Genomic DNA, 27,982 nt, shown 5'->3' with positions numbered 1-27,982 from the left:
ATCCCATCCCACCTTTCCCCCCACCCCATCCGGCCCCTCCCCTCCCCTCCCAGTCTCTCCCAGTCTCCCCCAGTGTCTCTCTCCTCTCTCTCTCTCCATGACCCCCCCCTCCTCTCCCTCCCCCCGGGGGTCCCGGGGCCGCCCCCCCCGTTACCGGCGACACCCCAAGCCCCCCTACTCCTACCTGGCGCTCATCGCCCTCGTCATCCGCGCCGCCCCCGGGCACCGCCTCAAGCTCGCGCAGGTACCGGACCCCCCCGGGACCCCCCAACATCGAGGGGACCCCCCTCTTCTACGGGATCCCCCCCCAATACCCCTCAGGACCTCCTGGACCCCAATGGGACCCCCCACTACGGGACCCCCCCCGCTTACCGGACACCGGGACCCCCCCCGGGACCCCCCCCTGGACCCCCTCAGGACCTCCTGGACCCCCCCTGGACCCCCCACTAAGGGACCCCCACCCCACTTACCGGACACCGGGACCCCCCCTGGACCCCCCCTCCGGGACCCCCCCCCGCTTACCAGACACCGGGACCCCCCCTGGCCCCACCCTGGGACCCCCCTGGACCCCCCCTGAACCCCTCACTATGGGACCCCCCCCCACTTATCGGACACCGGGACCCCCCCCAGGCCCCCTTGGACCCCCTGGACTCCCCCCAGCCCCCCCAGGACCCCCCTTGGACCCCCCCAGGGCCCCCCGGACCCCCCCCGCACCCCCCACTCGGGGACCCCCCCACTTACCGGACACCGGGACCCCCCCGGGACCCCCTGGACCCACCCTGGACCCCCTCGGGACCTCCTGGACCCCAATGGGACTCCCCACTACGGGACCCCCCCCCCACTTATCGGACACCGGGACCCCCCCCCAGCCCCCCCTGGGACCCCCTGGACCCCCCCGGACCCCCCCGGACCCCCTCAGGACCCCCTGGACCCCCCCGGACCCCCTCCCAGGACCCCCTGGACCCCCCCGGACCCCCCCCGGACCCCCTGGCCCCCCCCATCTATAGGACACGGGACCCCCTGGGGGGGCACAGGGGGGATTGGGGGGGGTCAAGGGGGGTCACAGAGGGGTCACGGGGTCAAGGTCACCTCCTGCCCTTGGAGGGGGACACGCTGGGGACACTGGGGATACTGGGGAGGACAATGGGGGGCACTGGGGACACTGGGAGGGAACTGGGGGGGGCAGTGGGGGGCACTGGGGGACACTGGGGGACACTGGGGGGGACAATGAGGGGCACTGGGGACACTGGGGGGGACAATGAAGGGCACTGGGGACACTGGGAGGGAACTGGGGGGACTATGGGGGACGCTGGGGGACACTGGGGGGGACAATGAGGGGCACTGGGGACACTGGGAGGGAACTGGGGAGGACAATGGGGGGCACTGGGGGACACTGGGGGACACTGGGGGGGACAATGAGGGGCACTGGGGACACTGGGAGGGAACTGGGGAGGACAATGGGGGGCACTGGGGGACACTGGGGGACACTGGGGGGGACAATGAGGGGCACTGGGGACACTGGGAGGGAACTGGGGAGGACAATGGGGGGCACTGGGGGACACTGGGGGACACAAGGAGGGAACTGGGGATACTGGGGGACACTGAGGTTACTGGGAGACACTGGGGACAGGGACACTGGGGGACACTGGGGATACTGGGGGACACTGGGAGGGAAGTGGGGACACTGGGGTGACACTGGGGGACAGGGGGCACTGGGGATACTGGGGACACAGGGAGGGAACTGGGGATACTGGGGGACGCTGGGGATACTGGGGGACACTGAGATTACTGGGGGACACTGGGGACAGGGACACTGGGGGACACTGAGGTTACTGGGAGACACTGGGGACAGGGACACTGGGGGACACTGGGGGACACTGAGGTTACTGGCAGACACTGGGGGACACTGGGGATACTGGGAGACACTGGGGACAGGGACACTGGGGATACTGGGGGACACTGGGGGTACTGGGGACACTGGGGACAGGGACACTGGGGGACACTGGGGATACTGGGGGACACTGGGGGTACTGGGGACAGGGACACGGGGACACTGGGGATACTGGGGGACACTGGGGGTACTGGGGACACTGGGGATACTGGGGGACACTGGGAATACTGGGGGACACTGGGGTTACTGGGAGACACTGGGGACAGGGACACTGGGGGACACTGGGGACACTGGGAGAGAACTGGGGACACTGGGGTGACACTGGGGGACAGGGACACTGGGGGACACTGGGGGTACTGGGGGACACTGAGGTTACTGGGAGACACTGGGGACAGGGACACTGGGGGACACTGGGGTGTCACTGGGGATACTGGGAGGGAACTGGGTATACTGGGGGACGGGGCACTGGGGATACTGGGGACACAGGGAGGGGGGTACTGGGGGACACTGGGGGTCACTGGGGGTCACTGGAGGCACAAGGAGAGACTTGGGGACACTGGGGGACACTGGGGGACACTGGGGATACTGGGAGGGACACGAGGATACTGGGGATACTGGTGGAAACTGGAGGGCACTGGGGCCGCAGGGAGGTGACATCCCGGGTCCCGCCGTGTCCCCGCGGGGGGTGGCGCCGGGGGGGGGGGGGGGTTGGTGGCATCTGTCGCCTCTGTCGCCGCTGTCGCTCTGTCGCCACCTCCCCTCCCCCCCCTCCTCCCCTCCCCCTTCCCCTCCCCCACCCCCCGCGGGGACCCGGGATGGGGGAGGGGAGACCCCCGGGGGGAGGGGGGACTGGGAGCACTGGGGAGGGCTGGGATGGACTGGGATGGGGACTGGGATGGACTGGGAGCACTGGGATGGGGACTGGGATGGACTGGGATGGGGGTGGGATGGACTGGGAGCACTGGGATGGGGACTGGGATGGACTGGGATGGGGGTGGGATGGACTGGGAGCACTGGGATGGACTGGGAGCACTGGGATGGGGGCAGGAGTTGACTGGGATGGACTGGGATGGGGGTGGGATGGACTGGGAGCACTGGGATGGGGGATGAAGTGGACTGGGGGCACTGGGATGGACTGGGAGCACTGGGATAGGAGCTGGGATGGACTGGGAGCACTGGGATGGGGAGTGGGATGGACTAGGATGGACTGGGATGGGGGTTGGGAAGGACTGGGAGCACTGGGATGGACTGGGAGCACTGGGATGGGGGCTGGGATGGACTGAGATGGGGGCTGGGATGGACTGGGAGCACTGGGATGGACTGGGAGCACTGGGATGGGGGCTGGGATGGACTGAGATGGGGGTGGGATGGATTGGGAGCACTGGGATGGACTGGGAGCACTGGGATGGGGGCTGGGATGGACTGGGAGCACTGGGATGGGGGCCGGGATGGACTGGGGGCACTGGGATGGGGGATGAGGTGGACTGGGGGTACTGGGATGGACTGGGAGCACTGGGATAGGAGCTGGGATGGACTGGGAGCGCTGGGATGGACTGGGAGCACTGGGATGGACTGGGAGCACTGGGATGGGGGCTGGAGTGGACTAGGAGTACTGGGATGGACTGGGAGCACTGGGATGGGGGGTGAGGTGGACTGGGATGGACTGGGAGCACTGGGATGGGGGGTGAGGTGGACTGGGATGGACTGGGATGGACTGGGAGCACTGGGGTGGGGACTGGGATGGACTGAGATGGGGGTGGGATGGACTGGGAGCACTGGGATGGACTGGGAGCACTGGGATGGGGGCTGGGATGGACTGGGAGCACTGGGATGGGGGGTGAGGTGGACTGGGATGGACTGGGATGGGGGCTGGAATGGACTGGGAGCACTGGGATGGACTGGGATGGACTGGGATGGGGGCTGGAATGGACTGAGATGGGGGGTGGGAAGGACTGGGAGCACTGGGATGGACTGGGAGCACTGGGATGGGGGATGAGGTGGACTGGGAGCACTGGGATGGACTGGGATGGGGGCTGGAAAGGACTGAGATGGGGGGTGAGATGGACTGGGAGCACTGGGATGGACTGGGAGCACTGGGGTGGGGGCTGGGATGGACTGGGAGCACTGGGATGGGGGGTGAGGTGGACTGGGAGCACTGGGATGGACTGGGAGCACTGGGATGGACCGGGATGGACTGAGATGGGGGCTGGGATGGACTGAGATGGGGGTGGGATGGACTGAGAGCACTGGGATGGACTGGGAGCACTGGGATGGGGGCTGGGATGGACTGAGATGGGGGGTGGGATGGACTGGGAGCACTGGGATGGACTGGGAGCACTGGGATGGGGGCTGGGATGGACTAGGAGTACTGGGATGGACTGGGAGCACTGGGGTGGGGGCTGGGATGGACTGGGAACACTGGGATGGACTGGGAGCACTGGGATGGGGGCTGGGATGGACTGGGATGGACTGGGAGCACTGGGGTGGGGGCTGGTATGGACTGGGAGCACTGGGATGGGGGGTGAGGTGGACTGGGAGCACTGGGATGTGGGGCTGGGGCTGTACTGGGAGCACTGGGCTGTACTGGGAGCTCTGAGATGTGGGTCTGGGGTTGTACTGGGAGCACTGGGCTGTACTGGGAGCACTGGGATGTGGGGCTAGCCTGTACTGGGAGCCCTGGGGAGCCATACTGGGAGCACTGGTCTGTACTGGGAGTCCTGGGGAGCCGTACTGGGAGCACTGGTCTGTACTGGGAGCCCTGGGGAGCTGTACTGGGAGCACTGGTCTGTACTGGGAGCCCTGGGAAGTCGTGCCAGGGCACTATGCTGTGCTGGGTTGTACTGGGAGCACTGGGATGTGGGCCTAGGCTGTACTGGGAGCCCTGGGGAGCCATACTGGGAGCACTGGTCTGTACTGGGAGCACTGGGAACCCCCCCTTCCGCAGATCCTGCAGCGGATCCGGGCGCTGTTCCCGTTCTTCGGGGGGGGCTACCAGGGCTGGAAGGATTCCGTGCGCCACAACCTCTCCTCCAACCCCTGCTTCGCCAAGGTGGGGGGGCACTGGGAGGCACTGGGAGGCACTGGGAGGCACTGGGGGGGGTCCTGGGGCTGGGACTGGGGGGCACTGGGAAGGAGAATGGGGTTGGGGGGGAACGGGGAAGGTCTGAGGGGGGCACTGAGGGGGCATTGAGGGGTCTGGGGTGCAGGGGGGGGGTGCTGGGGTGCAGCCATGGGGGGGTTGGGTTGTGGGGGGGGTCTGGGGTGCAGCCAAGGGGGGATTTGGGGGTCCTGGGGTGCAGCCATGGGGGAGTTTGGGGTGCAGGGGGGGTCTGGGATGCAGCCAAGGGGGGATTTGGGGGTCCTGGGGTGCAGCCATGGGGGGGGTTGGGGTGCGGGAGGGGGGTCTGGGGTGCAGCCAAGGGGGGATTTGGGGGGTCTGGGGTGCAGCCATGGGGGGATTGGGGTGCGGGGGGGGTCTGGGGTGCAGCCATGGGCGGGGGTTGGGGTGCAGGGGGGGTCTGGGGTGCAGCCAAGGGGCGATTTGGGGGTCCTGGGGTGCAAGGGGGGTCCTGGGGTGCAGCCATGGGGGGGGTTGGGGTGCAGGGGGGGGTCTGGGGTGCAGCCAAGGGGGAATTTGGGGGGTCTGGGGTGCAAGGGGGGGGGTCCTGGGGTTCATCCATTGGGTGCGTTTTGGGGGTCCCATTACCGGGGTGCAGCCATGGGGGGGTTCTGAGGTTCTTGGGGTGCAGTGGGGGGGTCTGGGGTGCAGGGGGGGTCCTGAGGTGCAGCCATGGGGGGGTCTGGGGTGCAGGGGGGGGGTCCTGGGGTTCATCCATGGAGGGGGGTTTGGGGGGTCCCATTACCGGGGTGCAGCCATGGGGGGGTTCTGAGGTTCTTGGGGTGCAGTGGGGGGGTCTGGGGTGCAGCCATGGGGGGGTCTGGGGTGCAGGGGGGGTCCTGGGGTTCATCCATGGAGGGGGGTTTGGGGGGTCCCATTACCGGGGTGCAGCCATGGGGGGGTTCTGAGGTTCTTGGGGTGCAGTGGGGGGGTCTGGGGTGCAAGGGGGGGGTCCTGAGGTGCAGCCATGGGGGGGTCTGGGGTGCAGGGGGGGTCCTGGGGTTCATCCATGGAGGGGGGTTTGGGGGGTCCCATTACCGGGGTGCAGCCATGGGGGGGTTCTGAGGTTCTTGGGGTGCAGAGGGGGGGTCTGGGGTGCAGCCATGGGGGGGTCTGGGGTGCAGGGGGGGGTCCTGGGGTTCATCCATTGGATGGGTTTTGGGGGTCCCATTACCGGGGTGCAGCCATGGGGGGGTTCTGGGGTTCTTGGGGTGCAGAGGGGGGGTCTGGGGTGCAAGGGGGGGTCCTGAGGTGCAGCCATAGGGGGGTCTGGGGTGCAGGGGGGGGGTCCTGGGGTTCATCCATTGGTTGGGTTTTTGGGGGGTCCCATTACCGGGGTGCAGCCATAGGGGGGTTCTGGGCTTCTTGGGGTGCAGTGGGGGGGTCTGGGGTGCAGGGGGGCGGTCTGGGGTGCATCCATGTGAGGATTTGAGGGGTCTGGGGTGCGGGGGGGGTCCTGGGATTCATCCATGGAGGGGGGTTTGGGGGGGTCCCATTACCGGGGTGCAGCCATGGGGGGGTTCTGGGGTTCTTGGGGTGCAGAGGGGGGGTCCTGGGGTGCAAGGGGGGGTCCTGGGGTGCAGCCATGGGGGATGTTGAGGTGCGACGGGGGGTCTGGGGTGCAGCCAAGGGGGGATTTGGGGGGTCTGGGGTGCAAGGGGGGGGGTCTGGGGTTCATCCATTGGGTGCGTTTTGGGGGTCCCATTACCGGGGTGCAGCCATGGGGGGGTTCTGGGGTTCTTGGGGTGCAGAGGGGGGGGTCTGGGGTGCAAGGGGGGGTCCTGAGGTGTAGCCATGGGGGGGTCTGGAGGGTCTGGGGTGCAGGGGGGGGTCCTGGGGTTCATCCATTGCATGGGTTTGGGGGGTCTCATTACCGGGGTGCAGCCATGGGGGGGTTCTGAGGTTCTTGGGGTGCAGAGGGGGGGTCTGGGGTGCAAGGGGGGGGTCCTGAGGTGCAGCCATGGGGGGGTCTGGGGTGCAGGGGGGGGTCCTGGGGTTCATCCATGGAGGGGGGTTTGGGGGGTCCCATTACCGGGGTGCAGCCATGGGGGGGTTCTGGGGTTCTTGGGGTGCAGAGGGGGGGTCTCCCCCTCACCGTGCCCCCCCCCAGGTGCTGAAGGACCCCTCCCGGCCCAAGGCCAAGGGCAACTACTGGACTGTGGACGTGAGCCGCATCCCCCCGGCCGCCCTTCGCCTCCAGAACACGGCGGTGGCGAGGGGGGGGGGGTCCCCCGCTTTCGCTCGCGACTTAGCCCCCTTCATCCTCCAGGGACACCCCTACCCGCCCCCCCCAAACCAGCCCCCCAAAACCCTCCCCCCCTCCTTCCTCCTTCTCCATCGCATCCTTGCTGCGCGAATTCCCCGAGGAGGCGGGGGGAGCCCCTCAAAAAACTGGGGGGGGGGACCCCCCCTCCGGCTCCTTTTGGGGAGCGGCGCCCCTTTTCCCCCTCTGGGTGCCCCCCCCTCCTTGTGGGAAAGCGGGAGGGGGGTCGTCTGACCCCAAGGGGGGTCCCCACGCCGTGGCCGCCCCCCCCCGCACCCCCAAATTGGGGGCAGCTCCCCACCTCTTACAGCACCTCGGTGGCCCCCAACGCCGTGGCCCCCCCTTGCGGCGCCCCCTTCCTCGCCCTCCGCTGGGGGGTGCTGCCCCCCAGCCCCCCGAAACCCCTCGGAGCCCCCCCAGCCCCCAAAGCCGAGGAAACGGGGGTGCAGGCCATGCCCCCCAACAAAAGCATCTTCGACGTCTGGCTCAGCCACCCCAGGGACACCGTGAACCCCGCGCTGCACGGTTAGGGACACCCCCCCCCCCCAATAAATGGGGGGCACCCACCCCCCCCCCCCAAACCGCCCCAGGACCCATTGGGACACCCCACACACCCCCCCCCCCGGATCCATTGGGACCCCCCTGCATCCATTAGGACCCCCCAGCACCCATTGGGGACCCCCCCCCAGACCGTTTGGGACCCCCTCTGGGACCCATTGGGACCCCCCAGGACCCATTAGGACCCCCCAGCACCCATTGGAGACCCCCCAGGACCCATTGGGACCCCCCAGGAACTATTAGGAACCCCCAGCACCCATTGGGGACCCCCCAGGACCCATTGGAACCCCCCCCGCACTCACTGCGACCCCCCCAGCACCCATTGGGGACCCCCAGCATCCATTGGGACCCCCCCCAGCATCCATTGGGACCCCCCCAGTATCCATTGGGACCCCCCCCAGACCCTTTGGGACCCCCCAGGACCCATTGGGATCCCCCAGCACCTATTGGGACACCCCAGGACCCATTGGGACCCCCCCAGACCCTTTGGGACCCCCTCTGGGACCCATTGGGACTCCCCAGCACCCATTGGGAACCCCCAGCACCCATTGGGACCCCCCAGGACCCATTGGGACCCCCCCCCCCCGGACCCATTAGGACCCCCCCACAGCATCCATTGGGACCCTCTCTGGGACCCATTGGGACCCTCTCTGGGACTCATTGGGACCCCCCAGGACCCATTAGGACCCCCCCCAGCATCCATTGGGACCCCCCCAGCATCCATTGGGACCCCCCCAGACCCTTTGGGACCCCCCCAGCACCCATTAGGACCCCCCCAGCATCCATTGGGACCCCCCCCAGAACCTTTGAGACCCCCTCTGGGACCCATTGGGACCCCTCCCAGCACCCATTGGGACCCCCCTAGACCCATTGGGACCCCCCAGCATCCATTGGGACCCCCCCCAGCATCCATTGGGGACCCCCCAGCACCCATTAGGACCCGCCCCCAGCACCCATTGGGACCCCCCAGCACCCATTGGGACCCCCCTAGACCCATTGAGACCCCCCAGCATCCATTGGGACCCCCCCCAGCATCCATTGGGGACCCCCCAGCACCCATTAGGACCCCCCCCCCCAGCACCCATTGGGACCCCTCTGCACCCATTGGGACCCCCCCAGCATCCATTGGGACCCCCCAGACCCACTGGGACCCCCTCTGGGACCCATTGGGACCCCCCCAGCACCCATTGGGGCCCCCCCAGCATCCATAAGTGACCCCTGCACCCCCATCTGTGTGTGTCCCCCCTGCCCCCCCCAAAAAAAATATGGAACCAAATAAAGAGCAGATCGCGACGCTGAGGGGGGTGTTGGTGTCACTTGAGGTGGGGGGGGGGACTCACAATGCACCCCCATCCTGCCCCCCACCCCAATTCCTGACCCCCCCACCCCTGCACCCCCATTCCTGCCCCCCACTCCAATTCCTGCCCCCCCACCCCCCCCATTCCTGCCCCCCACCCCCCCTGCACCCCCATTCCTGCCCCTGCACCCCCATTCCTGCCCCCCCAAGTCCTTCCCCCCCATCCCTGCCCCCCCTTTTTTCTCCTCAGCCATCTAACCCCCCCCTCTCCCATCCCCCCCCCCCCCCCCCCAAACTGGCGCCCCGGGTCCTTTGCACAACAAAGGGGGGCGACCCCGGGACTGGGGAGGGACTGGGACAAACTGGGAGGGGGATACTGGGAGGGGGAGGGGGGGGGGAAATGCGGAGAGGGGGGGGCAGTGGGGGCTGGGGGGCTCCAGGGAAGTGGGAAGGGTGGGGGGTACTGGGGGGTACTGGGAGCACTGGGGGTACTGGGGGGGCATTGAGGAACTGGGGTACTGGGAGCACTGGGAGCACTGGGGGTACTGGGGGGTACTGGGGGGCATTGAGGAACAGGGGTACTGGGAGCACTGGGGGTACTGAGGAGCATTGAGGTACTGGGAGCACTGGGGGTACTGGGGGGCATTGGGGTACTGGGATACTGGGAGCACTGGGGGTACTGGGGGTACTGGGGGGCATTGGGGTACTGGGATACTGGGAGCACTGGGGGTACTGGGGGGTACTGGGGGGCATTGGGGGTACTGGGGGTACTGGGAGCACTGGGGGTACTGGGGGGCATTGAGGTACTGGGATACTGGGAGCACTGGGGGTACTGGGGGGCATTGAGGTACTGGGATACTGGGAGCACTGGGGGGTACTGGGGGGCATTGAGGTACTGGGATACTGGGAACACTGGGTGGTACTGGGGGGTACTGGGGGGCATTGGGGTACTGGGATACTGGGAGCACTGGGGGTACTGGGGGGTACTGGGGGGCATTGGGGGTACTGGGATACTGGGAACACTGGGGGTACTGGGGGGCATTGAGGTACTGGGAGCACTGGAGCACTGGGTGGGGTACTGGGGGGCATTGAGGTACTGGGAGCACTGGGAGCACTGGGGGTACTGGGGGGCATTGAGGTACTGGGAGCACTGGGAGCACTGGGGGTACTGGGGGGCATTGAGGTACTGGGAGCACTGGGGGTACTGGGGGTACTGGGGCGCGCATTGAGGTACTGGGAGCACTGGGGGTACTGGGGGTACTGGGGGGCATTGAGGTACTGGGATACTGGGAGCACTGGGGGTACTGGGGGGGCAGTGAGGAACTGGGATACTGGGAGCACTGGGGGTACTGGGGGGTACTGGGGGGGCCGTGAGGTACAGGGGTACTGGGAACACTGGGGGTACTGGGGGGGCACTGGGTGCAATGAGGTACAGGAGTACTGGGAACACTGGGGGTACTGGGGGGCACTGGGGATACTGGGGGTACTGGGAGCACTGGGGGGCATTGAGGGTACTGGGAGCACTGGGGGTACTGGGGGGCATTGGGGTACTGGGATACTGGGAGCACTGGGGGTACTGGGGGTACTGGGGAGCATTGAGGTACTGGGAGCACTGGGAGCACTGGGGGTACTGGGGGGCACTGGGAGCAATGAGGTACTGGGATACTGGGAACACTGGGGATACTGGGGATACTGGGTGTAATGAGATACAGGGGCACTGGGAACACTGGGGTCACTGGGACCATGGGAGGGGGCGTTGGGGACAATCTCCAGCCTTGGGGACAACCTCCAAGCCCGGTGACCCCAATTTCTGGGGGGACCCCAACCCTGGTGACCTTGATGACTTGGGGCCCCCAACCCTGGTGACCCCAATTCCTAGGGGAACCCCAACCCTGGTGACCTTATCAACTTGGATCCCCCAACTCTGATGACCCCAATTCCTGGGGGGTCCCCAACCCTGGTGACCTCAATGACTTGGGGCCCCCAATCTCAGTGATCCCAATTTCTGGGGGGACCCCAACCCTGGTGACCTCTATGACTTGGGTCCCCCAACCCTGGTGACCCCAATGACTTGGGTTCCCCAACCCCGGTGACCCCAATTCCTAGGGGAACCCCAACCCTGGTGACCTTAACGACTTGGGACCCCAAACCATGGTGACCCCAATTTCTGGGGGAACCCCACCCTGGTGACCTGAATGACTTGGGTCCCCCAACCCTGGTGACCCCAATTCCTGGGGGTCCCCATCCCTGGTGACCCCAATTCCTGGGGGGACCCGAACTCAGGAGATCCCAACCCCCCTTTCCCCCCAATCCCGTCGCCCCCTGCTTTTCACCCTCCACCCTCCAGGGGGCGCCCGCCGTGCCGAGTCCTTTCCCTGCCGCCATCTTGAGTGTGGCAGGCAGCGCCCTTCCCTCGCCGCCATCTTGGGTGTGTCGTCCCCCATCCCTTCTACACGGCCCTTAGCCCGCCCCCCCGCGACTACTTCCGGTTTCCACCGGAAGTGTGGCCCGTTGCTATGACGACGGCGGCGGCCACGCCTCCAGGAGCGGCTGCGAAGCGGGAGGGGCCGGGTACGTGGGGGGGAAGGGGGGGGTTGGGGACATCGAGGGGGGACACGGGGGACAGGGGGGGACAGGGAGGACACCGGGGGTGTTGGGGACATCGGGGGGGTTGGGGACATGGGGGGTTGGGGACATTGTGGGGGTTGGGGACACCCTTGGCCTTGGGGACATGGAGGGTTGGGGACATTGAGGGGGTTGGGGACACCCTTGGCCTTGGGGACACGGGGATTTGGGGACATTGTGGGGGTTGGGGACACCCTTGGCCTTGGGGACACGGGGATTTGGGGACATTGAGGGGGTTGGGGACACCCTTGGCCTTGGGGACATGGGGATTTGGGGACACTGGGGGGGTTGGGGACCCCCTTGGCCTTGGGGACACGGGGATTTGGGGACATTGGGGGGGTTGGGTACACCGTTGGCCTTGGGGACATGGGGAGTTGAGGACATTGGGGGGGTTTGGGACACCTTTGGCCTTGGGGACATGGGGATTTGGGGACACTGGGGGGGTTGGGGACACCCTTGGCCTTGGGGACATGGGGGTTTGGGGACATTGAGGGGGTTGGGGACATCCTTGGCCTTGGGGACACGGGGATTTGGGATCATTGTGGGGGTTGGGGACACCCTTGGCCTTGGGGACATGGGGGGTTGAGGACATTGTGGGGGTTGGGGACACCCTTGGCCTTGGGGACATGGGGGGTTGGGGACATTGTGGGGGTTGGGGACACCCTTGGCCTTGGGGACACGGGGATTTGGGGACATTGGGGGGGTTGGGGACCCCCTTGGCCTTGGGGACACGGGGATTTGGGGACATTGGGGGGGTTGGGGACACCCTTGGCCTTGGGAACACGGGGATTTGGGGACATTGGGGGGGTTGAGGACACCCTTGGCCTTGGGGACACGGGGATTTGGGGACATTGAGGGGGTTGGGGACCCCGTTGGCCTTGGGGACATGGGGATTTGGGGACATTGAGGGGGTTGGGGACCCCCTTGGCCTTGGGGACATGGGGATTTGGGGACATTGAGGGGGTTGGGGACACCCTTGGCCTTGGGGACACGGGGATTTGGGGAGATTGAGGGGGTTGGGGACCCCGTTGGCCTTGGGGACATGGGGATTTGGGGACATTGAGGGGGTTGGGGACACCCTTGGCCTTGGGGACATGGGGATTTAGGGACATTGGGGGGGTTGGGGACACCCTTGGCCTTGGGGACATGGGGGTTTGGGGACATTGGGGGGGTTGGGGACACCCTTGGCCTTGGGGACATGGGGATTTGGGGTCATTGAGGGGGTTGGGGACACCCTTGGCCTTGGGGACACGGGGATTTGGGGACATTGGGGGGGTTGGGGACACCCTTGGCCTTGGGGACACGGGGATTTGGGGACATTGAGGGGGTTGGGGACCCCCTTGGCCTTGGCACCGGCTCCGGTTGGAAGCGCGAAGCTCCGGCGCTGCTGGCGTTTGGAGCGATTCCTCTCGCTTCGGCGAGGATTGAAATCCCGAAGGAGTTTTAAGCCGGGATTAAGCGCGAGGAATTTCTCGGCGTGCCGGACTTTGCCCGGCGCCTCCCTGGCGACGCCGGTCGAGCCGGAATCCCGATGGGGCGATGCCGGCGTCGGGGCGAGGCCTTCGCCTCCGGCTTTGCCGGTAAAACCGTGTCCAACCGGTACATCCCGAACGAGCTGCTCCGCTCGGGGATGGAAAGAAGGAGCCGCCACTCTTCCCGGTGACCCCGAGGGATTCACCGGGACGCGGCGGCTTTGGCCAAACCAGCTCCTCGCTCGGAAGCTGCGGGAATTCCTCTTAATTCCGATTGGAGGTCAAGCCCGGCTTGGGAAGACGGTGAAACCGGTGGAGGATACGATGGGATGCGGCTCTTCCCGGTAAAACCGGGCCGTGCCGAGCTTCTCCGTATCCGGTGATGATTCCTTCTTCTTTTTCCCGTAGGATTCGGCACAGAAAGCTCATCCCGGCGCGGTCGGGAGCCAGCGGAGCCCCGGCACGGCGATATCCGAGACGCCGCTTGGCTCTTTGCCTATCGGTTTTCCAAGCCGGCTCTTCGGCTCCTCGGTGACCCCGGAGCGGTGGCGGCTGCTGGATGCTCGGCAAACCTTTCCGGAAAGGACGAACGCGCCGGGATAACGAGTTGGGAGCCGAGAAACGAGGATTTCTCCGGCTTTTTTGCCTCGGATCCGGCTCTATCTGGAACCGCGAGGTGCCGGGAGCGGCTCCCGAACGCTGGATCCCGTTTTTTGGCGCTGGAAACGGGAGCCGGCGGCTCCCCCGGGGGATGATTTGGCGACGCCGATTCCTCGCTCTGAAACGCCGGCAAAGCTCCGGGCTGGAGGGATAAAGCCAAGCGGGAAGCGGGTGATGCCGATAAGGCAACGGGTGACGTCGTCCGTCGTTCCCAGCGGGATTTACGCTCCGTTATCCCAAAAAACCTCTCGGCGATGGCGGAACACCCGGAGCTGGTAGCCGAGATGCCGACGGTGGCGCGGCTGAGCACCCCGGAGCGGCTCAAACACGCCCAGAAACGCCGGGCCCAGCAGCTGAAAAAGTGGGCGCAGGCGGAAAAGGAAACGCCGGGAAGCGAGAGGAAGAGGAGGAGGAAGCCGAGCGAGAACCACGGGAAGAACGTGACCTTCCCGGCTAGCGTCCGGCTCTTGGAAGCGGCCGCTCGGCAAGACGCCGAGGAAGGTGGGTGCCGGCGGTGGGAAGGGTTAAAGGGGGGGATTCGAGGAAGCTCGGAGAGCCGAAGCACCAAAATCGAGCGGTTTGGGGGGTTAAAATGAGGGGAAAATCCAACTTTGGCTTCCAAATATCCCAGAAAATGAGGCCGCGGCGCCGAGACGGCATCGATGAATCCGGTTATGGCGCACGGCTACCTGTATCCTGCTCGGTGCCAGCGCCGGGTTGAATCTTAGAATCCTAGAATCCTACAATCTTAGAATTCTAGAACCATAGAATCCTAGAATCCTAGAATCCCAGAATCCTAGAATCCCAGAATCCTGGAATTGTAGAATCCTAGAATCCTTGAATCCTAGAATCCTTGAATCCTTGTGTCCTAGAATCCTTGAATCCGAGACTCATAGAATCCTAGAATCCTTGAATCCTGGAATCTTAGAATCCTAGAGTCCTTGAATCCTAGAATCCCAGAATCTTAGAATCAAAGAATCCTAGAATCCTTGAATCCTGGAATCCTAGAATCTTAGAATCCTAGAGTCCTTGAATCCTAGAATCCCAGAATCTTAGAATCCTAGAATCCTTGAATCCTTGTGTCCTAGAATCCTTGAATCCGAGACTCATAGAATCCTAGAATCCTTGAATCCTGGAATCTTAGAATCCTAGAGTCCTTGAATCCTAGAATCCTAGAATCCTTGAATCCTAGAATCCTAGAGTCTTAGAATCCTAGAATCAAAGAATCTTAGAATTCTAGAGTCCTTGAATCCTAGAGTCCTTGAATCCTAGAGTCCTAGAATCCTAGAATCCTTGAATCAAAGAATCTTAGAATCCTTGAATCCTTGGATCCTAGAATCTTAGAATCCTTGAATCCTACAATCCTTGAATCAAAGAATCCTTGAATCACAGAATCACAGAATCCTTGAATCCTAGAATCCTGGAATCCTTGAATCCTAGAATCCTTGTGTCCTTCTGTCCTAGAATCTTAGAATCTTAGAATCTTAGAATCCTAGAATCCTTGTGTCCTTGAGTCCTAGAATCTTCATGTCCTAGAATCCTCGAGTCCTAGACTCATAGAATCCTAGAATCCTGGAATCCTGGAATCTAAGAATCCTTGAATCATAGAATCCTTGAATCCTTGAATCTTAGAACCCTAGAACCCTAGAATCTTATAATCCTTGAATCCTAGACTCCTTGAATCCTAGAATCCTTGAATCATGGAATCCTAGAATCCTAGAACCCTAGAATCCTAGAGTCTTAGAATCTTTGAATCATGGAATCCTAGAATCCCTGAATCCTAGAATCCTTGTGTCCTTGAATCTTAGAATCCTTGTGTCCTAGAGTCCTTGAGTCCTAGACTCATAGAATCCTAGAATCTTAGAATCCTAGAATCTTGGAACCCTAGAACCCTAGAATCCTTCAACCCTGGTATCCTTGAATCCTCAAATCCTTGAATCCTAGAACCCTAGAATCCTGGAATCCTAGAATCATAGAATGCTTGAATCCTAGAATCCTTGTGTCCCTGAATCCTAGAATCCCTGAATCCTAGAATCCTTGTGTCCTAGAATCCTTGAGTCCTAGACTCATAGAATCTTAGAATCATAGAATCCTGGAATCTTTGAATCTTAGAATCCTAGAATCTTGGAATCTTAGAATCCTAGAATCCTTGAATCCTCGTGTCATAGAATCCTTGAATCCTGGAATCCTAGAATCCTTGAATCCTGGAATCCTAGAATCCTTGAATCATAGAATCCTAGAATCATAGAATTCTTGAATCCTAGAATCCTTGTGTCCTAGAATACTTGAATCCTAGAATCCTGGAATCTTAGAATCCTTGAATCCTTGAATCCTTGAATCTTAGAACCCTAGAATCCTTGAATCCTGGAATCCTTGAATCCTGGAATCCTTGAATCCTAGAATCCTAGAATCCTTGAATCCTAGAATCAATGAATCCTATAATCCTAGAATCTTAGAATCCTAGAATCATGGAGTCCTAGGATCCTGGAATCCTAGAATCCTTGAATCTTAAAACCCTTGAATCCTTGAATCCTAGAATCCTTGAATCTTAAAACCCTTGAATCCTTGAATCCTAGAATCCTTGAATCCTAGAATCCCAGAATCCTAGAATCCTTGAATCCTAGAATCCTAGAGTCCTTGAATCCTAGAATCTTAGAATCCTTGAATCCTTGAATCCTTGAATCCTTGTGTCCTTCTGTCCTAGAATCCTAGAATCCTTGAATCCTAGAGTCCTAGAATCCTAGAATCTTAGAATCCTAGAATCCTTGAATCCTTGAATCCTTGGATCCTAGAGTCTTAGAATCCTACAATCCTTGAATCAAAGAATCCTAGAATCCTTGAATCCTGGAATCCTTGAATCCTTGTGTCCTTCTGTCCTAGAATCCTTGAATCCTAGAGTCCTAGAATCCTAGAATCCTAGAATCCTAGAATCCTAGAATCTTAGAATCCTAGAATCCTTGAATCCTTGAATCCTTGAATCCTTGGATCCTAGAGTCTTAGAATCCTAGAATCCTTGAATCAAAGAATCCTAGAATCCTTGAATCAAAGAATCCTAGAATCCTTGAATCCTGGAATCCTAGAATCTTATAATCCTTGAATCCTTGGATCCTAGAATCTTAGAATCCTTGAATCCTACAATCCTTGAATCAAAGAATCCTTGAATCCTAGAATCCTTGAATCTTAGAACCCTTGAATCCTAGAACCCTTGTATCCTAGAATCCTAGAACCCTTGAATCCTATAATCTTAGAATCCTTGAATCCTAGAGTCCTTGAATCCTAGAATCCTGGAATCCTGGAATCCTAGAATCTTAGAATCCTTGAATCCTGGAATCCTAGAGTCCTTGAATCCTTGTGTCCTTCTGTCCTAGAATCTTAGATCCTAGAATCCTAGAATCATGGAGTCCTAGAATCCTTGGATCCTTGGATCCTTGAATCCTAGAATCCTTGAATCCTTGAATCAAAGAATCCTAGAATCACCAGGTTAGAAAAGACCCACTGGATCATCGAGTCCAACCATTCCTATCAAACACCAACCCGTGTCCCTCAAATGCCATCGGGATGCTCCGAGGTGCCATCAGGACCCTAAAATCTTCTTTGTTTTTTCCGCAGTCCGGGAATTCCTGAAGAGCGGAATCAGCCCCGACCTCAGCAACGAGGACGGCCTCACCGCGCTGCACCAGGTACGTCATGCTGGCTCCGTGCTGGCTGCTCCGGCTTCTCCTCCTCCATCCAACCATCGATGGTTCCTCCTGATGTCTTCCTGACCCTCTCCTGGTGGAGCTGGTTGTCCCTTGGGAGAAGAGCCCAGCTCCCTCCTCTCCACACCCTCCTCTCAGGGAGTTGGAGAGAGCAACGAGGTCTCCCCTCAGCCTCCTCTTCTCCAGGCTGAACACCCCCAGGTTCCTCACAGGCTCCTCGTGTTCTCCAGCCCCTTCCCCACCTTTGTTGCTCTTCTCTGGACTCGCTCCAGAGCTTCAACATCCTTCTTGGAGTGAGGAACCCAAACCTGAACCCAGATTCGAGATGTGGCCTCACCAAATCCCAAAATCCCTTCCCTGGCCCTGCTGGCCACCCCATTTCTGCTCCAAGCCAAGATGCCCTTGGTCTTCTTGGCCACCTGGGCCCCTGCTGGCTCGTGTTCAACCAAACCCCCCAGGTCCTTCTCCTCCAGGAGCTTTCCAGCTGCTCTTCTCCAAGTCTGGAGCTGCTCAGGGTTGTTGTGCCCCAAGTCTTCATCCATGACCTGGATGAAGGCATTGAGGGCACCCTTAGCGAGTTTGGGGGTGACACTAAGCTGAGTGTGGAGCTGCTGGAGGGGTTTGAGGTTCTCCAGAGGGATCTGAACAGGTTGGATCCACGTACTGAGAGCGGTGGGATGAGGTTTAACGAGGCCAAATGCCGGGTCCTGCACTTGGATCTCAACCCTGAGCAGCTCCAGAGCAGGAGAAGTCTGGCTGGAAAGGTCCCTGGAGGAGAAGGACCTGGGGGGGTTGGTTGAACACGAGCCAGCAGGGGCCCTGGTGGCCAAGAAGGCCAAGGGCATCTTGGCTTGGAGCAGAAATGGAGTGACCAGCAGGTCCAGGGAGGTTCTTCTCCCTCTGGTGAGACCGTTCCTCGAATCCTGGGGTCAGTTGTGGGTTCCTCGCTCCAAGAAGGACCTTGAGGGGCTGGAGCGAGTGCAGAGAAGAGCAACCAAGCTGGTGAGGGGGCTGGAGAACACGAGGAGCCTGTGAGGAACCTGGGGGTGTTCAGCCTGGAGAAGAGGAGGCTGAGGGGAGACCTCGTTGCTCTCTCCAACTCCCTGAGAGGAGGGTGTGGAGAGGAGGGAGCTGGGCTCTTCTCCCAAGGAACAGGAGGGAACGGCCTCAAGCTCCACCAGGAGAGGGTCAGGAAGACCTCAGGAAGAACTTCTTCATGGAAAGGGTCATTGGGCACTGGAAGAGGCTCCAGGGAGGGGGTTGAGTCACCAACCCTGGAGATGTTTAGAAGACGGGTGGATGAGGCGCTGAGGGACACGGGTTCGTGTTTGATGGGAATGGTTGGACTCGATGATCCGATGGGTCCTTTCCAACCTGGCGATTCCACGATTCTACGATTCCAAGTGCAGGACGCGGCGTTTGGCCTCGTTAAACCTCAGCCCGTTGAGCTCAGCCCATGGATCCAGCCTGTTCGGATCCCTCTGGAGACCCTCAAACCCCTCCAGCAGATCCACCCTTCCAGCCAGCTTAGCGTCACCCGCAAACTTGTGAAGGGGAATCATGGAATCATGGAATCATGGGATCATGGGATCATGGAGTCATGGAATCATGGGATCATGGAATCATGGGATCATAGAACGATACGGTTGAGCCGGGAATGATCTCACCATCCCTCTCGGCATCACCCAACGCAACCGCGGCCACCCGGCATCGCACCGGGCCACCCAGAGATCCCATTCCTCGTGTCCCAATCCCCCCCCGGCTCCCACCCAGCGGGATTTTGGGATGCGTTGGGGGTCGGATCTCGCTCCCTCACCGCCTCCGGCGCTTCTTCCCTTTTCCAGTGCTGCATCGACGATGCCGGAGAGGTGGTGTCGGCGCTGCTGGAAGCCGGAGCCGACGTCAACGCCCGCGACACCGAACTCTGGACGCCGCTTCACGCCGCCGCCACCTGCGGCCACCTCGGCCTCGTCCGGCTCCTCATCCAACGGTACCGCGGCTCCGCTCGGGATGGGAAGCTCGGGAAGCCGGCGCCGCCGCGGCCTTGACCTCCCTTGTGTCTCTTCCCGCTCCAGCGGCGCCGACCTCCTCGCCGTTAATTCCGATGGGAACATGCCCTACGACCTGTGCGAGGACGAAGCCACCCTCGACTGCATCGAGAGCGCCATGGCCGAGCAGGGTGAGCCGCGCCGGAAAACCGGGATCGGCGTCCGGATAACGGTGGGGAATCCTAGATAGAATCGTGGAATCGCCAGGTTGGAAAGGACCCACCGGGTCATCGAGTCCCACCATCCCCGTCAATCACTGACCCGTGTCCCTCAGCGCCTCGGCCACCCGGCCCTTAAACCCCTCCAAGGAAGGTGACTCAACCCCCTCCCTGGAGCCCCTTCCAGTGCCCAGTGACCCTTTCCGTGAAGAAGTTCTTCCTGATGTCTTCCTGACCCTCTCCTGGTGGAGCTTGAGGCCGTTCCCTCCTGTTCCTTGGGAGAAGAGGCCAGCTCCCTCCTCTCCACACCCTCCTCTCAGGGAGTTGGAGAGAGCAATGAGGTCTCCCCTCAGCCTCCTCTTCTCCAGGCTGAACACCCCCAGGTTCCTCACAGGCTCCTCGTGTTCTCCAGCCCCTTCCCCAGCTTCGTTGCTCTTCTCTGCACTCGCTCCAGCCCCTCAAGGTCCTTCTTGGAGCGAGGAACCCACAACTGACCCCAGGATTCGAGGAGCGGTCTCACCAGAGGGAGAAGAACCTCCCTGGACCTGCTGGTCACTCCATTTCTGCTCCAAGCCAAGATGCCCTTGGCCTTCTTGGCCACCTGGGCCCCTGCTGGCTCGTGTTCAACCAACCCCCCCAGGCCCTTCTCCTCCAGGCACCTTTCCAGCCAGACTTCTCCTAGTCTGGAGCTGCTCAGGGTTGAGATCCAAGAGCAGGACCCGGCGTTTGGCCTCGTTAAACCTCATCTGGACAGGATCCAACCTCTGGAGAACCTCAAAACCCTCCAGTAGATCCACACTTAGCTTAGTGTCATCTCCAAACTTGCTCAGGGTGCCCTCGATGCCTTCATCCAGGTCATTGATGAAGACATTGACCAGGGCTGGACCCACCAAGCCCTGGGGAACCCCACTTGGAACTGGCCTCCAGCTGGAGTTAACTCCGTTTCCCACCACTCTCTGGACCCTCCATCCAACCAGTTTTCCACTCAGGAGAGTGTCCAAGCCAGAGGTGACACTTCCTGAAGCTTGAAGAACGTGGCAGGGCCTGGAATTCTCTCTTATCACCCGTTTCGCTCCGTTAGGGATCACCCAGGAGAAGATCGAGGAGGCTCGTGGAGCCACGGAACGCGACATGGTGCAGGAAATCCGGGAGCTGCTTGAATCCGGAGGCGATTTGGATGCTCCGAGGGATCACGGAGCCACGTTGGTAGGTGGGAAAAGGCTGGAAATGGGAGATTCCGGGAGTCTCGATCCCAACCGGATCCATCTCGTTACCGGTAGCTCCACATCGCGGCGGCTAACGGTTACGTGGAGGCGGCGGAGCTGCTCTTGGAGCACCGAGCCGGAGTCGGAAGCCGGGATGAAGACGGCTGGGAGCCTCTCCACGCCGCCGCGTGCTGGGGCCAGGTAGGAAGCTTTGGGATTTGGGAAAATCCCCATGGATTTTCCTCCATCCCGCGTATCCCATCCCTCCTCGCCTTCCCAACCCCTTCAGATCCTCCTGGTGGAGCTCCTGGTGGCTCACGGTGCCGACCTGGATGGGAAATCGGAGCTGGAGGAGACCCCTCTGGGTGAGCCGCGCGGTGATTCCGTGCGATCGGGATGGCGGAAGGGTTGGGAATGGGGTTGGAGTTGGAGGTGGGGGTGGATCTCGGATGATCGGTGGTGGCCTCGGCAGACGTCTGCGGGGACGAGGACGTTCGAGCCAAGCTGCTGGAGCTCAAGCACAAACGCGCCGCCCTCCTGAAATCCCAGGAGAAGCACAAATCCCGGCTCCAGCGGCGCACGTCCAGCGCCGGCAGCCGCGGGTGAGCCGCACAGCCCGCCCCGGTGACGTCCCCGGGTCCCCAAGTCCTATGTATCCCTGTCTCTGTGTCCCCAGGTCCCATCCCTGGGTCCCCACGTCCCATCCCAGTGTCCCCAAGTCCTATGTATCCCTGTCTCTGTGTCCCCAGGTCCCATCCCCATCCCTGGGTCCCCACGTCCCATCCCAGTGTCCCCAAGTCCTATATATCCCCGTCTCTGTGTCCCCAGGTCCCATCCCCATCCCTGGGTCCCCACGTCCCATCCCAGTGTCCCCAAGTCCTATGTATCCCCGTCTCCGTGTCCCCAGGTCCCATCCCCATCCCTGGGTCCCCATGTCCTATCCCAGTGTCCCCAAGTCCTATGTATCCCCGTCTCCGTGTCCCCAGGTCCCATCCCCATCCCTGGGTCCCCACGTCCCATCCCAGTGTCCCCAAGTCCTATATATCCCCGTCTCTGTGTCCCCAGGTCCCATCCCCATCCCTGGGTCCCCACGTCCCATCCCAGTGTCCCCAAGTCCTATATATCCCCGTCTCTGTGTCCCCAGGTCCCATCCCTGTGTCCCATCCCTGTGTCCCCAGGTCACATCCCTGTGTCCCCCCGTCCCATCCCTGTCCTCACATCCCATCCGTGTCCCCACATCCCATCCGTGTCCCCACATCCCATCCCCGTGTCCCATCCCTGTGTCCCCAGCTCCCATCCCTGTGTCCCCATGTCCCATCCCTGTCCCCACATCCCATCCCTGTGTCTCTGTGTCTCTGTGTCCCTGTGTCCCATCTCTGTGTCCCCACGTCCCATCCCTGTGTCCCCACGTCCCATCCCTGTGTTCCCAGGTCCCATCCCCATCCCTGTGTCCCCATGTCCCATCCCAGTGTCCCCAAGTCCTATGTATCCCCATCTCTGTGTCCCCAGGTCCCATCCCTATGTCCCATCCCTGGGTCCCCAGGTCCCATCCCCATCCCTGTGTCACCACGTCCCATCCCAGTGTCCCCAAGTCCTATGTATCCCCATCTCTGTGTCCCCATGTCCCATCCCTGTGTCCCCAAGTCCTATGTATCCCTGTCTCTGTGTCCCCATGTCCCATCCCTGTGTCCCCAAGTCCTATGTATCCCTGTCTCTGTGTCCCCATGTCCCATCCCTGTGTCCCCAAGTCCTATGTACCCCTGTCTCTGTGTCCCCAGGTCCCATCCCTGTGTCCCCAAGTCCTATGTATCCCTGTCTCTGTGTCCCCAGGTCCCATCCCTGTGTCCCCAGGTCACATCCCTGTGTCCCAGTGGTCCCAGGTCTCATCCCTACGTCCCATCCCGTGTCCCCATGTCCCATCCCTGTGTCCCCCCGTCCCATCCCTGTCCTCACATCCCGTCTGTGTCCCCACATCCCATCCCTGTGTCCCATCCCTGCGTCCCCATGTCCCATCCCTTTGTCCCCATGTCCCATCCCTGTTCCCACGTCCCATCCCTGTGTCTCTGTGTCCCTGTGTCCCATCTCTGTGTCCCCCCTGTGTCCCATCCTTGTGTCCCCACGTCCCATCCCTGTGTCCCATCCCTGGTCCCTGTGTCCCATTCCTGTGTCCTCATGTCCCATCCCTGTGTCTCCCCCAGGTCCCATCGTTCTGTCCCCCCTGTGTCCCATCCCTGTGTCCCCATGTCCCATCCCAGTGTCCCCAAGTCCTATGTATCCCTGTCTCTGTGTCCCCATGTCCCATCCCTGTGTCCCCCTGTCCTATCCCAGTGTCCCCAAGTCCTATGTATCCCTGTCTCTGTGTTCCCAGGTCCCATCCCTGTGTCCCCACGTCCCATCCCTGTGTCCCCAAGTCCTATGTATCCCCGTCTCTGTGTCCCCAGGTCCCATCCCTGTGTCCCCAAGTCCTGTGTATCCCTGTCTCTGTGTCCCCATGTCCCATCCCTGTGTCCCCACATCCCATCCCTGTGTCCCCAAGTCCTATGTATCCCTGTCTCTGTGTCCCCAGGTCCCATCCCTGTGTCCCCAGGTCCCATCCCTGTGTCCCATCTGTGTCCCCATGTCCCATCCCTGTGTCCCTGTGTCTCTGTGTCCCCCCTGTGTCCCATCCTTGTGTCCCCGTGTCCCATCCTGTGTCCCTGGGTCCCCCTTGTGTCCCTTCCTGTCCCTGTGTCCCATCCCTGTGTCCCTACGTCCCATCCCTGTGTCCCTGTGACTGATCCCTGTGTCCCCATGTCCCATCCCTGTGTCCCCACTTCCTATTCCTGTCCCCGAGTCCCATCTCTGTGTCCCAATCCCTTGTCCCCATGTCCCATCCCTTGTCCCCCTGTCCCCACTCTGTGTCCCTCCTGGTGTCTCATCCCTTGTCCCTGTGTCCCCACCCCTTGTCCCCGTGTCCCCACCCCGTGACCCTTCCCTTATCTGGGTGTCCCACCCTGTGTCCCCACCCTGTGTCCCCACCTCATGTCTCGTCCCTTGTCCCCGTGTCCCGTCCCCTGTCCCCTTGTCCCATCCCTCATCCCTGTGTCCCGTCCCCTGTCCCCGTGTCCCCTTGCCGTGTCTCATCCCTTGTCCCCGTGTCCCACTCCTTGTCCCCGTGTCCTGTTCCTCGTCCCTGTGTCCCCGCACCGTTCCCTTGTTCCCTCGTCCCCGTGTCCCATCCCTCGTCCCCATGTCCCATCCCTTGTCCCCATGTCCCTTCCCTTGTCCCAGTGTCTCATCCCTTGTCCTCGTGTCCTGTTCCTCGTCCCCGTGTCCCGTCCCTTGTCTCCGTGTCCCATCCCTTGTCCTCGTGTCCCGTCCCTTGTCCCCGTGTCCCACTCCTTGTCCCTGTGTCCCCTTGCCGTGTCCCGTCCCTTGTCCCCGTTTCCCGTCCCTTGTCCCGGTGTCTCATCCCTTGTCCTCGTGTCCTGTTCCTCATCCCTGTGTCCCATCCCTTATCCCTGTGTCTTGTCCCTTGTCCCTGTGTCCCGTCCCTTGTCCCTGTGTCCCACTCCTTGTCCCCCTGTCCCGTCCCTCATCCCTGTGTCCCGTCCCCTGTCCCCGTGTCCCTTTCCTCGTCCCCGTGTCCCTTTCCTCGTCCCCGTGTCCCTTTCCTCGTCCCCGTGTCCCATCCCTCGTCCCCGTGTCCCTTTCCTCGTCCCCGTGTCCCGTCCCTCGTCCCCGTGTCCCATTCCTCATCCCCGTGTCCCACTCCTTGTCCCTGTGTCCCACTCCTTGTCCCCCTGTCCCGTCTCTCATCCCTGTGTCCTGTCCCTCGTCCCTGTGTCCTGTCCCTCATCCCTGTGTCCCGTCCCCTGTCCCCGTGTCCCTTTCCTTGTCCCCGTGTCCCTTTCCTTGTCCCCGTGTCCCTTTCCTCGTCCCCGTGTCCCACTCCTTGTCCCCCTGTCCCATCTCTCATCCCCGTGTCCCGTCCCTCATCCCTGTGTCCCGTCCCCTGTCCCCGTGTCCCTTTCCTCGTCCCCGTGTCCCTTTCCTTGTCCCCGTGTCCCATTCCTCGTCCCCGTGTCCCACTCCTTGTCCCCATGTCCCACTCCTTGTCCCCGTGTCCCATTCCTTGTCCCCATGTCCCTTTCCTCGTCCCCGTGTCCCGTCCCTCGTCCCCGTGTCCCATTCCTCATCCCCGTGTCCCACTCCTTGTCCCCGTGTCCTGTTCCTTGTCCCTATGTCCCCTTGCCGTGTCCTGTCCCTCGTCCCTGTGTCCCATTCCTCGTCCCCGTGTCCCACTCCTCGTCCCCGTGTCCCACTCCTCGTCCCTGTGTCCCACTCCTTGTCCCTGTGTCCCATCCCTTGTCCCTGTGTCCCCTTGCCGTGTCCCATCCCTCGTCCCTGTGTCTTGTCCCTTGTCTCCGTGTCCCGTTCCTTGTCCCTGTGTCCCTTCTCTTGTCCCCGTGTCCCTTCCTTTGTCCCCATGTCCTGTTCCTCATCCCCGTTTCCCGTTCCTCGTCCCCGTGTCCCACTCCTTGTCCTCGTGTCCTGTTCCTCGTCCCCATGTCCCGTCCCTCGTCCCCATGTCCCGTCCCTCGTCCCCGTGTCCCGTCCCGTGTCCCCGTGTCCCCTCCCCGGGTGGGGCGCGGGTTCCGATCCGCTCTGTGGGGCAGGAAGGTGGTTCGGCGCGCGAGCCTCTCGGAGCGGAGCAGCCGCTATCGCCGGGAGCTCCAGCGCGAGGCCATCGTCTGGCACCAACAGCGCCGCGACAGCGACGACACCGTGGGTCTGGGGACACCGCGGGGGGTTGGGGACACCGCGGGGGGTTGGGGTCGCTTGGAGGGTTGGGGAGATTGGGGGAGTTTGGGGACATTGAGGGGTTTGGGGACATTGGGGGAGTTTGGGGACATTGAGGAGTTTGGGGACATTTAGGGAGTTTGGGGACATTAGGGAAATTGGGGGAGTTTGGGGACATTGAGGAGTTTGGGGACATTTGGGGGGTTGGGGACATTGAGGAGTTTGGGGACATTGAGGAGTTTGGGACATTGAGGAGTTTGGGGACATTAGGGAAACTGGGGGAGTTTGGGGACATTTGAGGAGTTTGGGGACATTTGGGGGGTTGGGGACATTGGGGAGTTTGGGGACATTAGGGAAACTGGGGGAGTTTGGGGACATTTGAGGAGTTTGGGGACATTTGGGGGGTTGGGGACATTGGGGAGTTTGGGGACATTAGGGAAACTGGGGGAGTTTGGGGACATTTGAGGAGTTTGGGGACATTGAGGGGCTTGGGGACATTTGAGGGGTTTGGGGACATTTGGGGGGTTGGGGACATTAGGGAGTTTGGGGACATTGAGGAGTTTGGGGACATTAGGGAAATTGGGGGAGTTTGGGGACATTGAGGAGTTTGGGGACATTGAGGAGTTTGGGGACATTTGAGGGGTTTGGGGACATTGAGGAGTTTGGGGACATTGAGGAGTTGGGGACATTTGAGGGGTTTGGGGACATTTGGGAAATTGGAGGAGTTTGGGGACATTGAGGAGTTTGGGGACATTTGAGGGGTTTGGGGACATTTGGGAAATTGGGGGAGTTTGGGGACATTGAGGAGTTTGGGGACATTGAGGAGTTTGGGGACATTGAGGGGCTTGGGGACATTTGAGGGGTTTGGGGACATTTGGGGGGTTGGGGACATTAGGGAGTTTGGGGACATTTGAGGAGTTTGGGGACATTAGGGAGTTTGGGGACATTAGGGAAATTGAGGGAGTTTGGGGACATTGAGGAGTTTGGGGACATTGAGGGGTTTGGGGACATTAGGGAGTTGGGGACATTTTTGGGGTTTGGGGACATTTGGAGGGGGATTTTGAGAGTTTGGGGCCATCGAAGGGGGATTTGGGGACACGGGGTGGGGGGTGACCGTGTCCCCTCGTCCCCAGGACCCCCCCCCGGCGCCCCCCGAACCCCCCAACGGTTCCGCCTTGCCGGGTTTTTCCGGAGACTTGGACGTCACCGTCCCCCAAATCCCCGCGGCCCCGACTCTCGCCGCCCTCAAAAAGCACCGAGCGGCCACCAAATGTCACCGGGGGCCACCGAATCCTCCGGCCAGCGGCCCGGGACCCCCCCCGGGGGCCGCCGGCTCCGAGCCACCCCGACTCCGGCTCACGGCGCCGGCACCCGAGGCGCCCGTCGGGAAGCGGAGGTGCTGCCGGGTGATGTGAGCGCCGTTTGGCCCCACTTGGTGACATTTTGGCCCCACTTGGTGACATTTTGGCCCATTCTGGACCTGTTTGGCCCCTTTTGGCCCCACTTGGTGACATTTTGGCCCCGTTTGGTGACATTTTGGCCCATTCTGGACCTGTTTGGCCCCTTTTGGCCCCACTTGGTGACATTTTGGCCCAGTTTGGCCCCACTTGGTGACATTTTGGCCCAGTTTGGACCTGTTTGGCCCAGTTTGGGCCCCATTTGGTGACATTTTCGACCTTTTTGGCCCCATTTGGTGCCCTTTTAGCCTCATTTGGTGACATTTTGGCCCCACTTGGTGACATTTTAGCCCCTTTTGGCCCCTTTTGGTGCCCTTTTGGCCCCATTTGGTGCCCTTTTAGCCCCTTTTGGTGTCCTTTTAGCCTCATTTGGTGACATTTTGGCCCCACTTGGTGACATTTTGGCCCAGTTTGGACCTGTTTGGCCCAGTTTCGACCCCATTTGGTGACATTTTGGCCCCTTTTGGTGCCCTTTTGGCCCCATTTGGTGACATTTTGGCCCCACTTGGTGACACTTTGGCCCATTTTGGACCTGTTTGGCCCAGTTTTGGCCCCATTTGGTGCCCCTTTAGCCCCTTTTGGCCTCATTTGGTGACATTTTGGCCCCACTTGGTGACACTTTGGCCCATTTTGGACCTGTTTGGCCCAGTTTTGGCCCCATTTGGTGCCCCTTTAGCCCATTTTGGCCCCTTTTGGTGCCCTTTTGGCCCCATTTGGTGCCCTTTTAGCCCCTTTTGGCCTCATTTGGTG

At 61.6% G+C, this 27,982-nt stretch overlaps 2 protein-coding genes across 2 annotated transcripts; both read left to right on the top strand.

The window, feature by feature from the left end:
- The first annotated feature begins 97 nt into the window (after positions 1-97).
- Positions 98-7,802, top strand: FOXH1 (forkhead box H1). Its single transcript, XM_069882883.1, is given in 5 exon segments — positions 98-244; positions 4,836-4,940; positions 7,120-7,310; positions 7,312-7,546; positions 7,548-7,802. Coding segments are annotated over 5 exon segments (933 nt in total).
- Positions 7,803-14,069: 6,267 nt separating this feature from the next.
- Positions 14,070-27,288, top strand: PPP1R16A (protein phosphatase 1 regulatory subunit 16A). Its single transcript, XM_069882880.1, has 10 exons — positions 14,070-14,385; positions 17,494-17,564; positions 19,427-19,572; positions 19,658-19,761; positions 20,870-20,994; positions 21,069-21,194; positions 21,283-21,358; positions 21,466-21,595; positions 25,652-25,760; positions 26,909-27,288. Exons 1-10 carry the CDS (start codon positions 14,139-14,141, stop codon positions 27,188-27,190), a joined length of 1,416 nt encoding a protein of 471 aa, XP_069738981.1. The 5' UTR covers positions 14,070-14,138; the 3' UTR covers positions 27,191-27,288.
- Positions 27,289-27,982: the final 694 nt, after the last annotated feature.

Source organism: Phaenicophaeus curvirostris, unplaced genomic scaffold, assembly GCF_032191515.1.
Source record: "Phaenicophaeus curvirostris isolate KB17595 unplaced genomic scaffold, BPBGC_Pcur_1.0 scaffold_381, whole genome shotgun sequence".
Taxonomy (NCBI): Eukaryota; Metazoa; Chordata; class Aves; order Cuculiformes; family Cuculidae; genus Phaenicophaeus; species Phaenicophaeus curvirostris.
Note: the sequence above shows the minus strand (reverse complement) of the source record. Positions and strands in the feature narration are given on the sequence as shown.

Coding starts and splice junctions, on each gene's coding strand:
- PPP1R16A (XM_069882880.1), top strand. CDS start 14,139: ATGGCGGAACACCCGGAGCTGGTAGCCGAGATGCCGACGGTGGCGCGG. Junction 19,762..20,869: donor GAGCGCCATGGCCGAGCAGG/GTGAGCCGCGCC, acceptor TCGCTCCGTTAG/GGATCACCCAGGAGAAGATC. Junction 21,596..25,651: donor TCCAGCGCCGGCAGCCGCGG/GTGAGCCGCACA, acceptor TCTGTGGGGCAG/GAAGGTGGTTCGGCGCGCGA.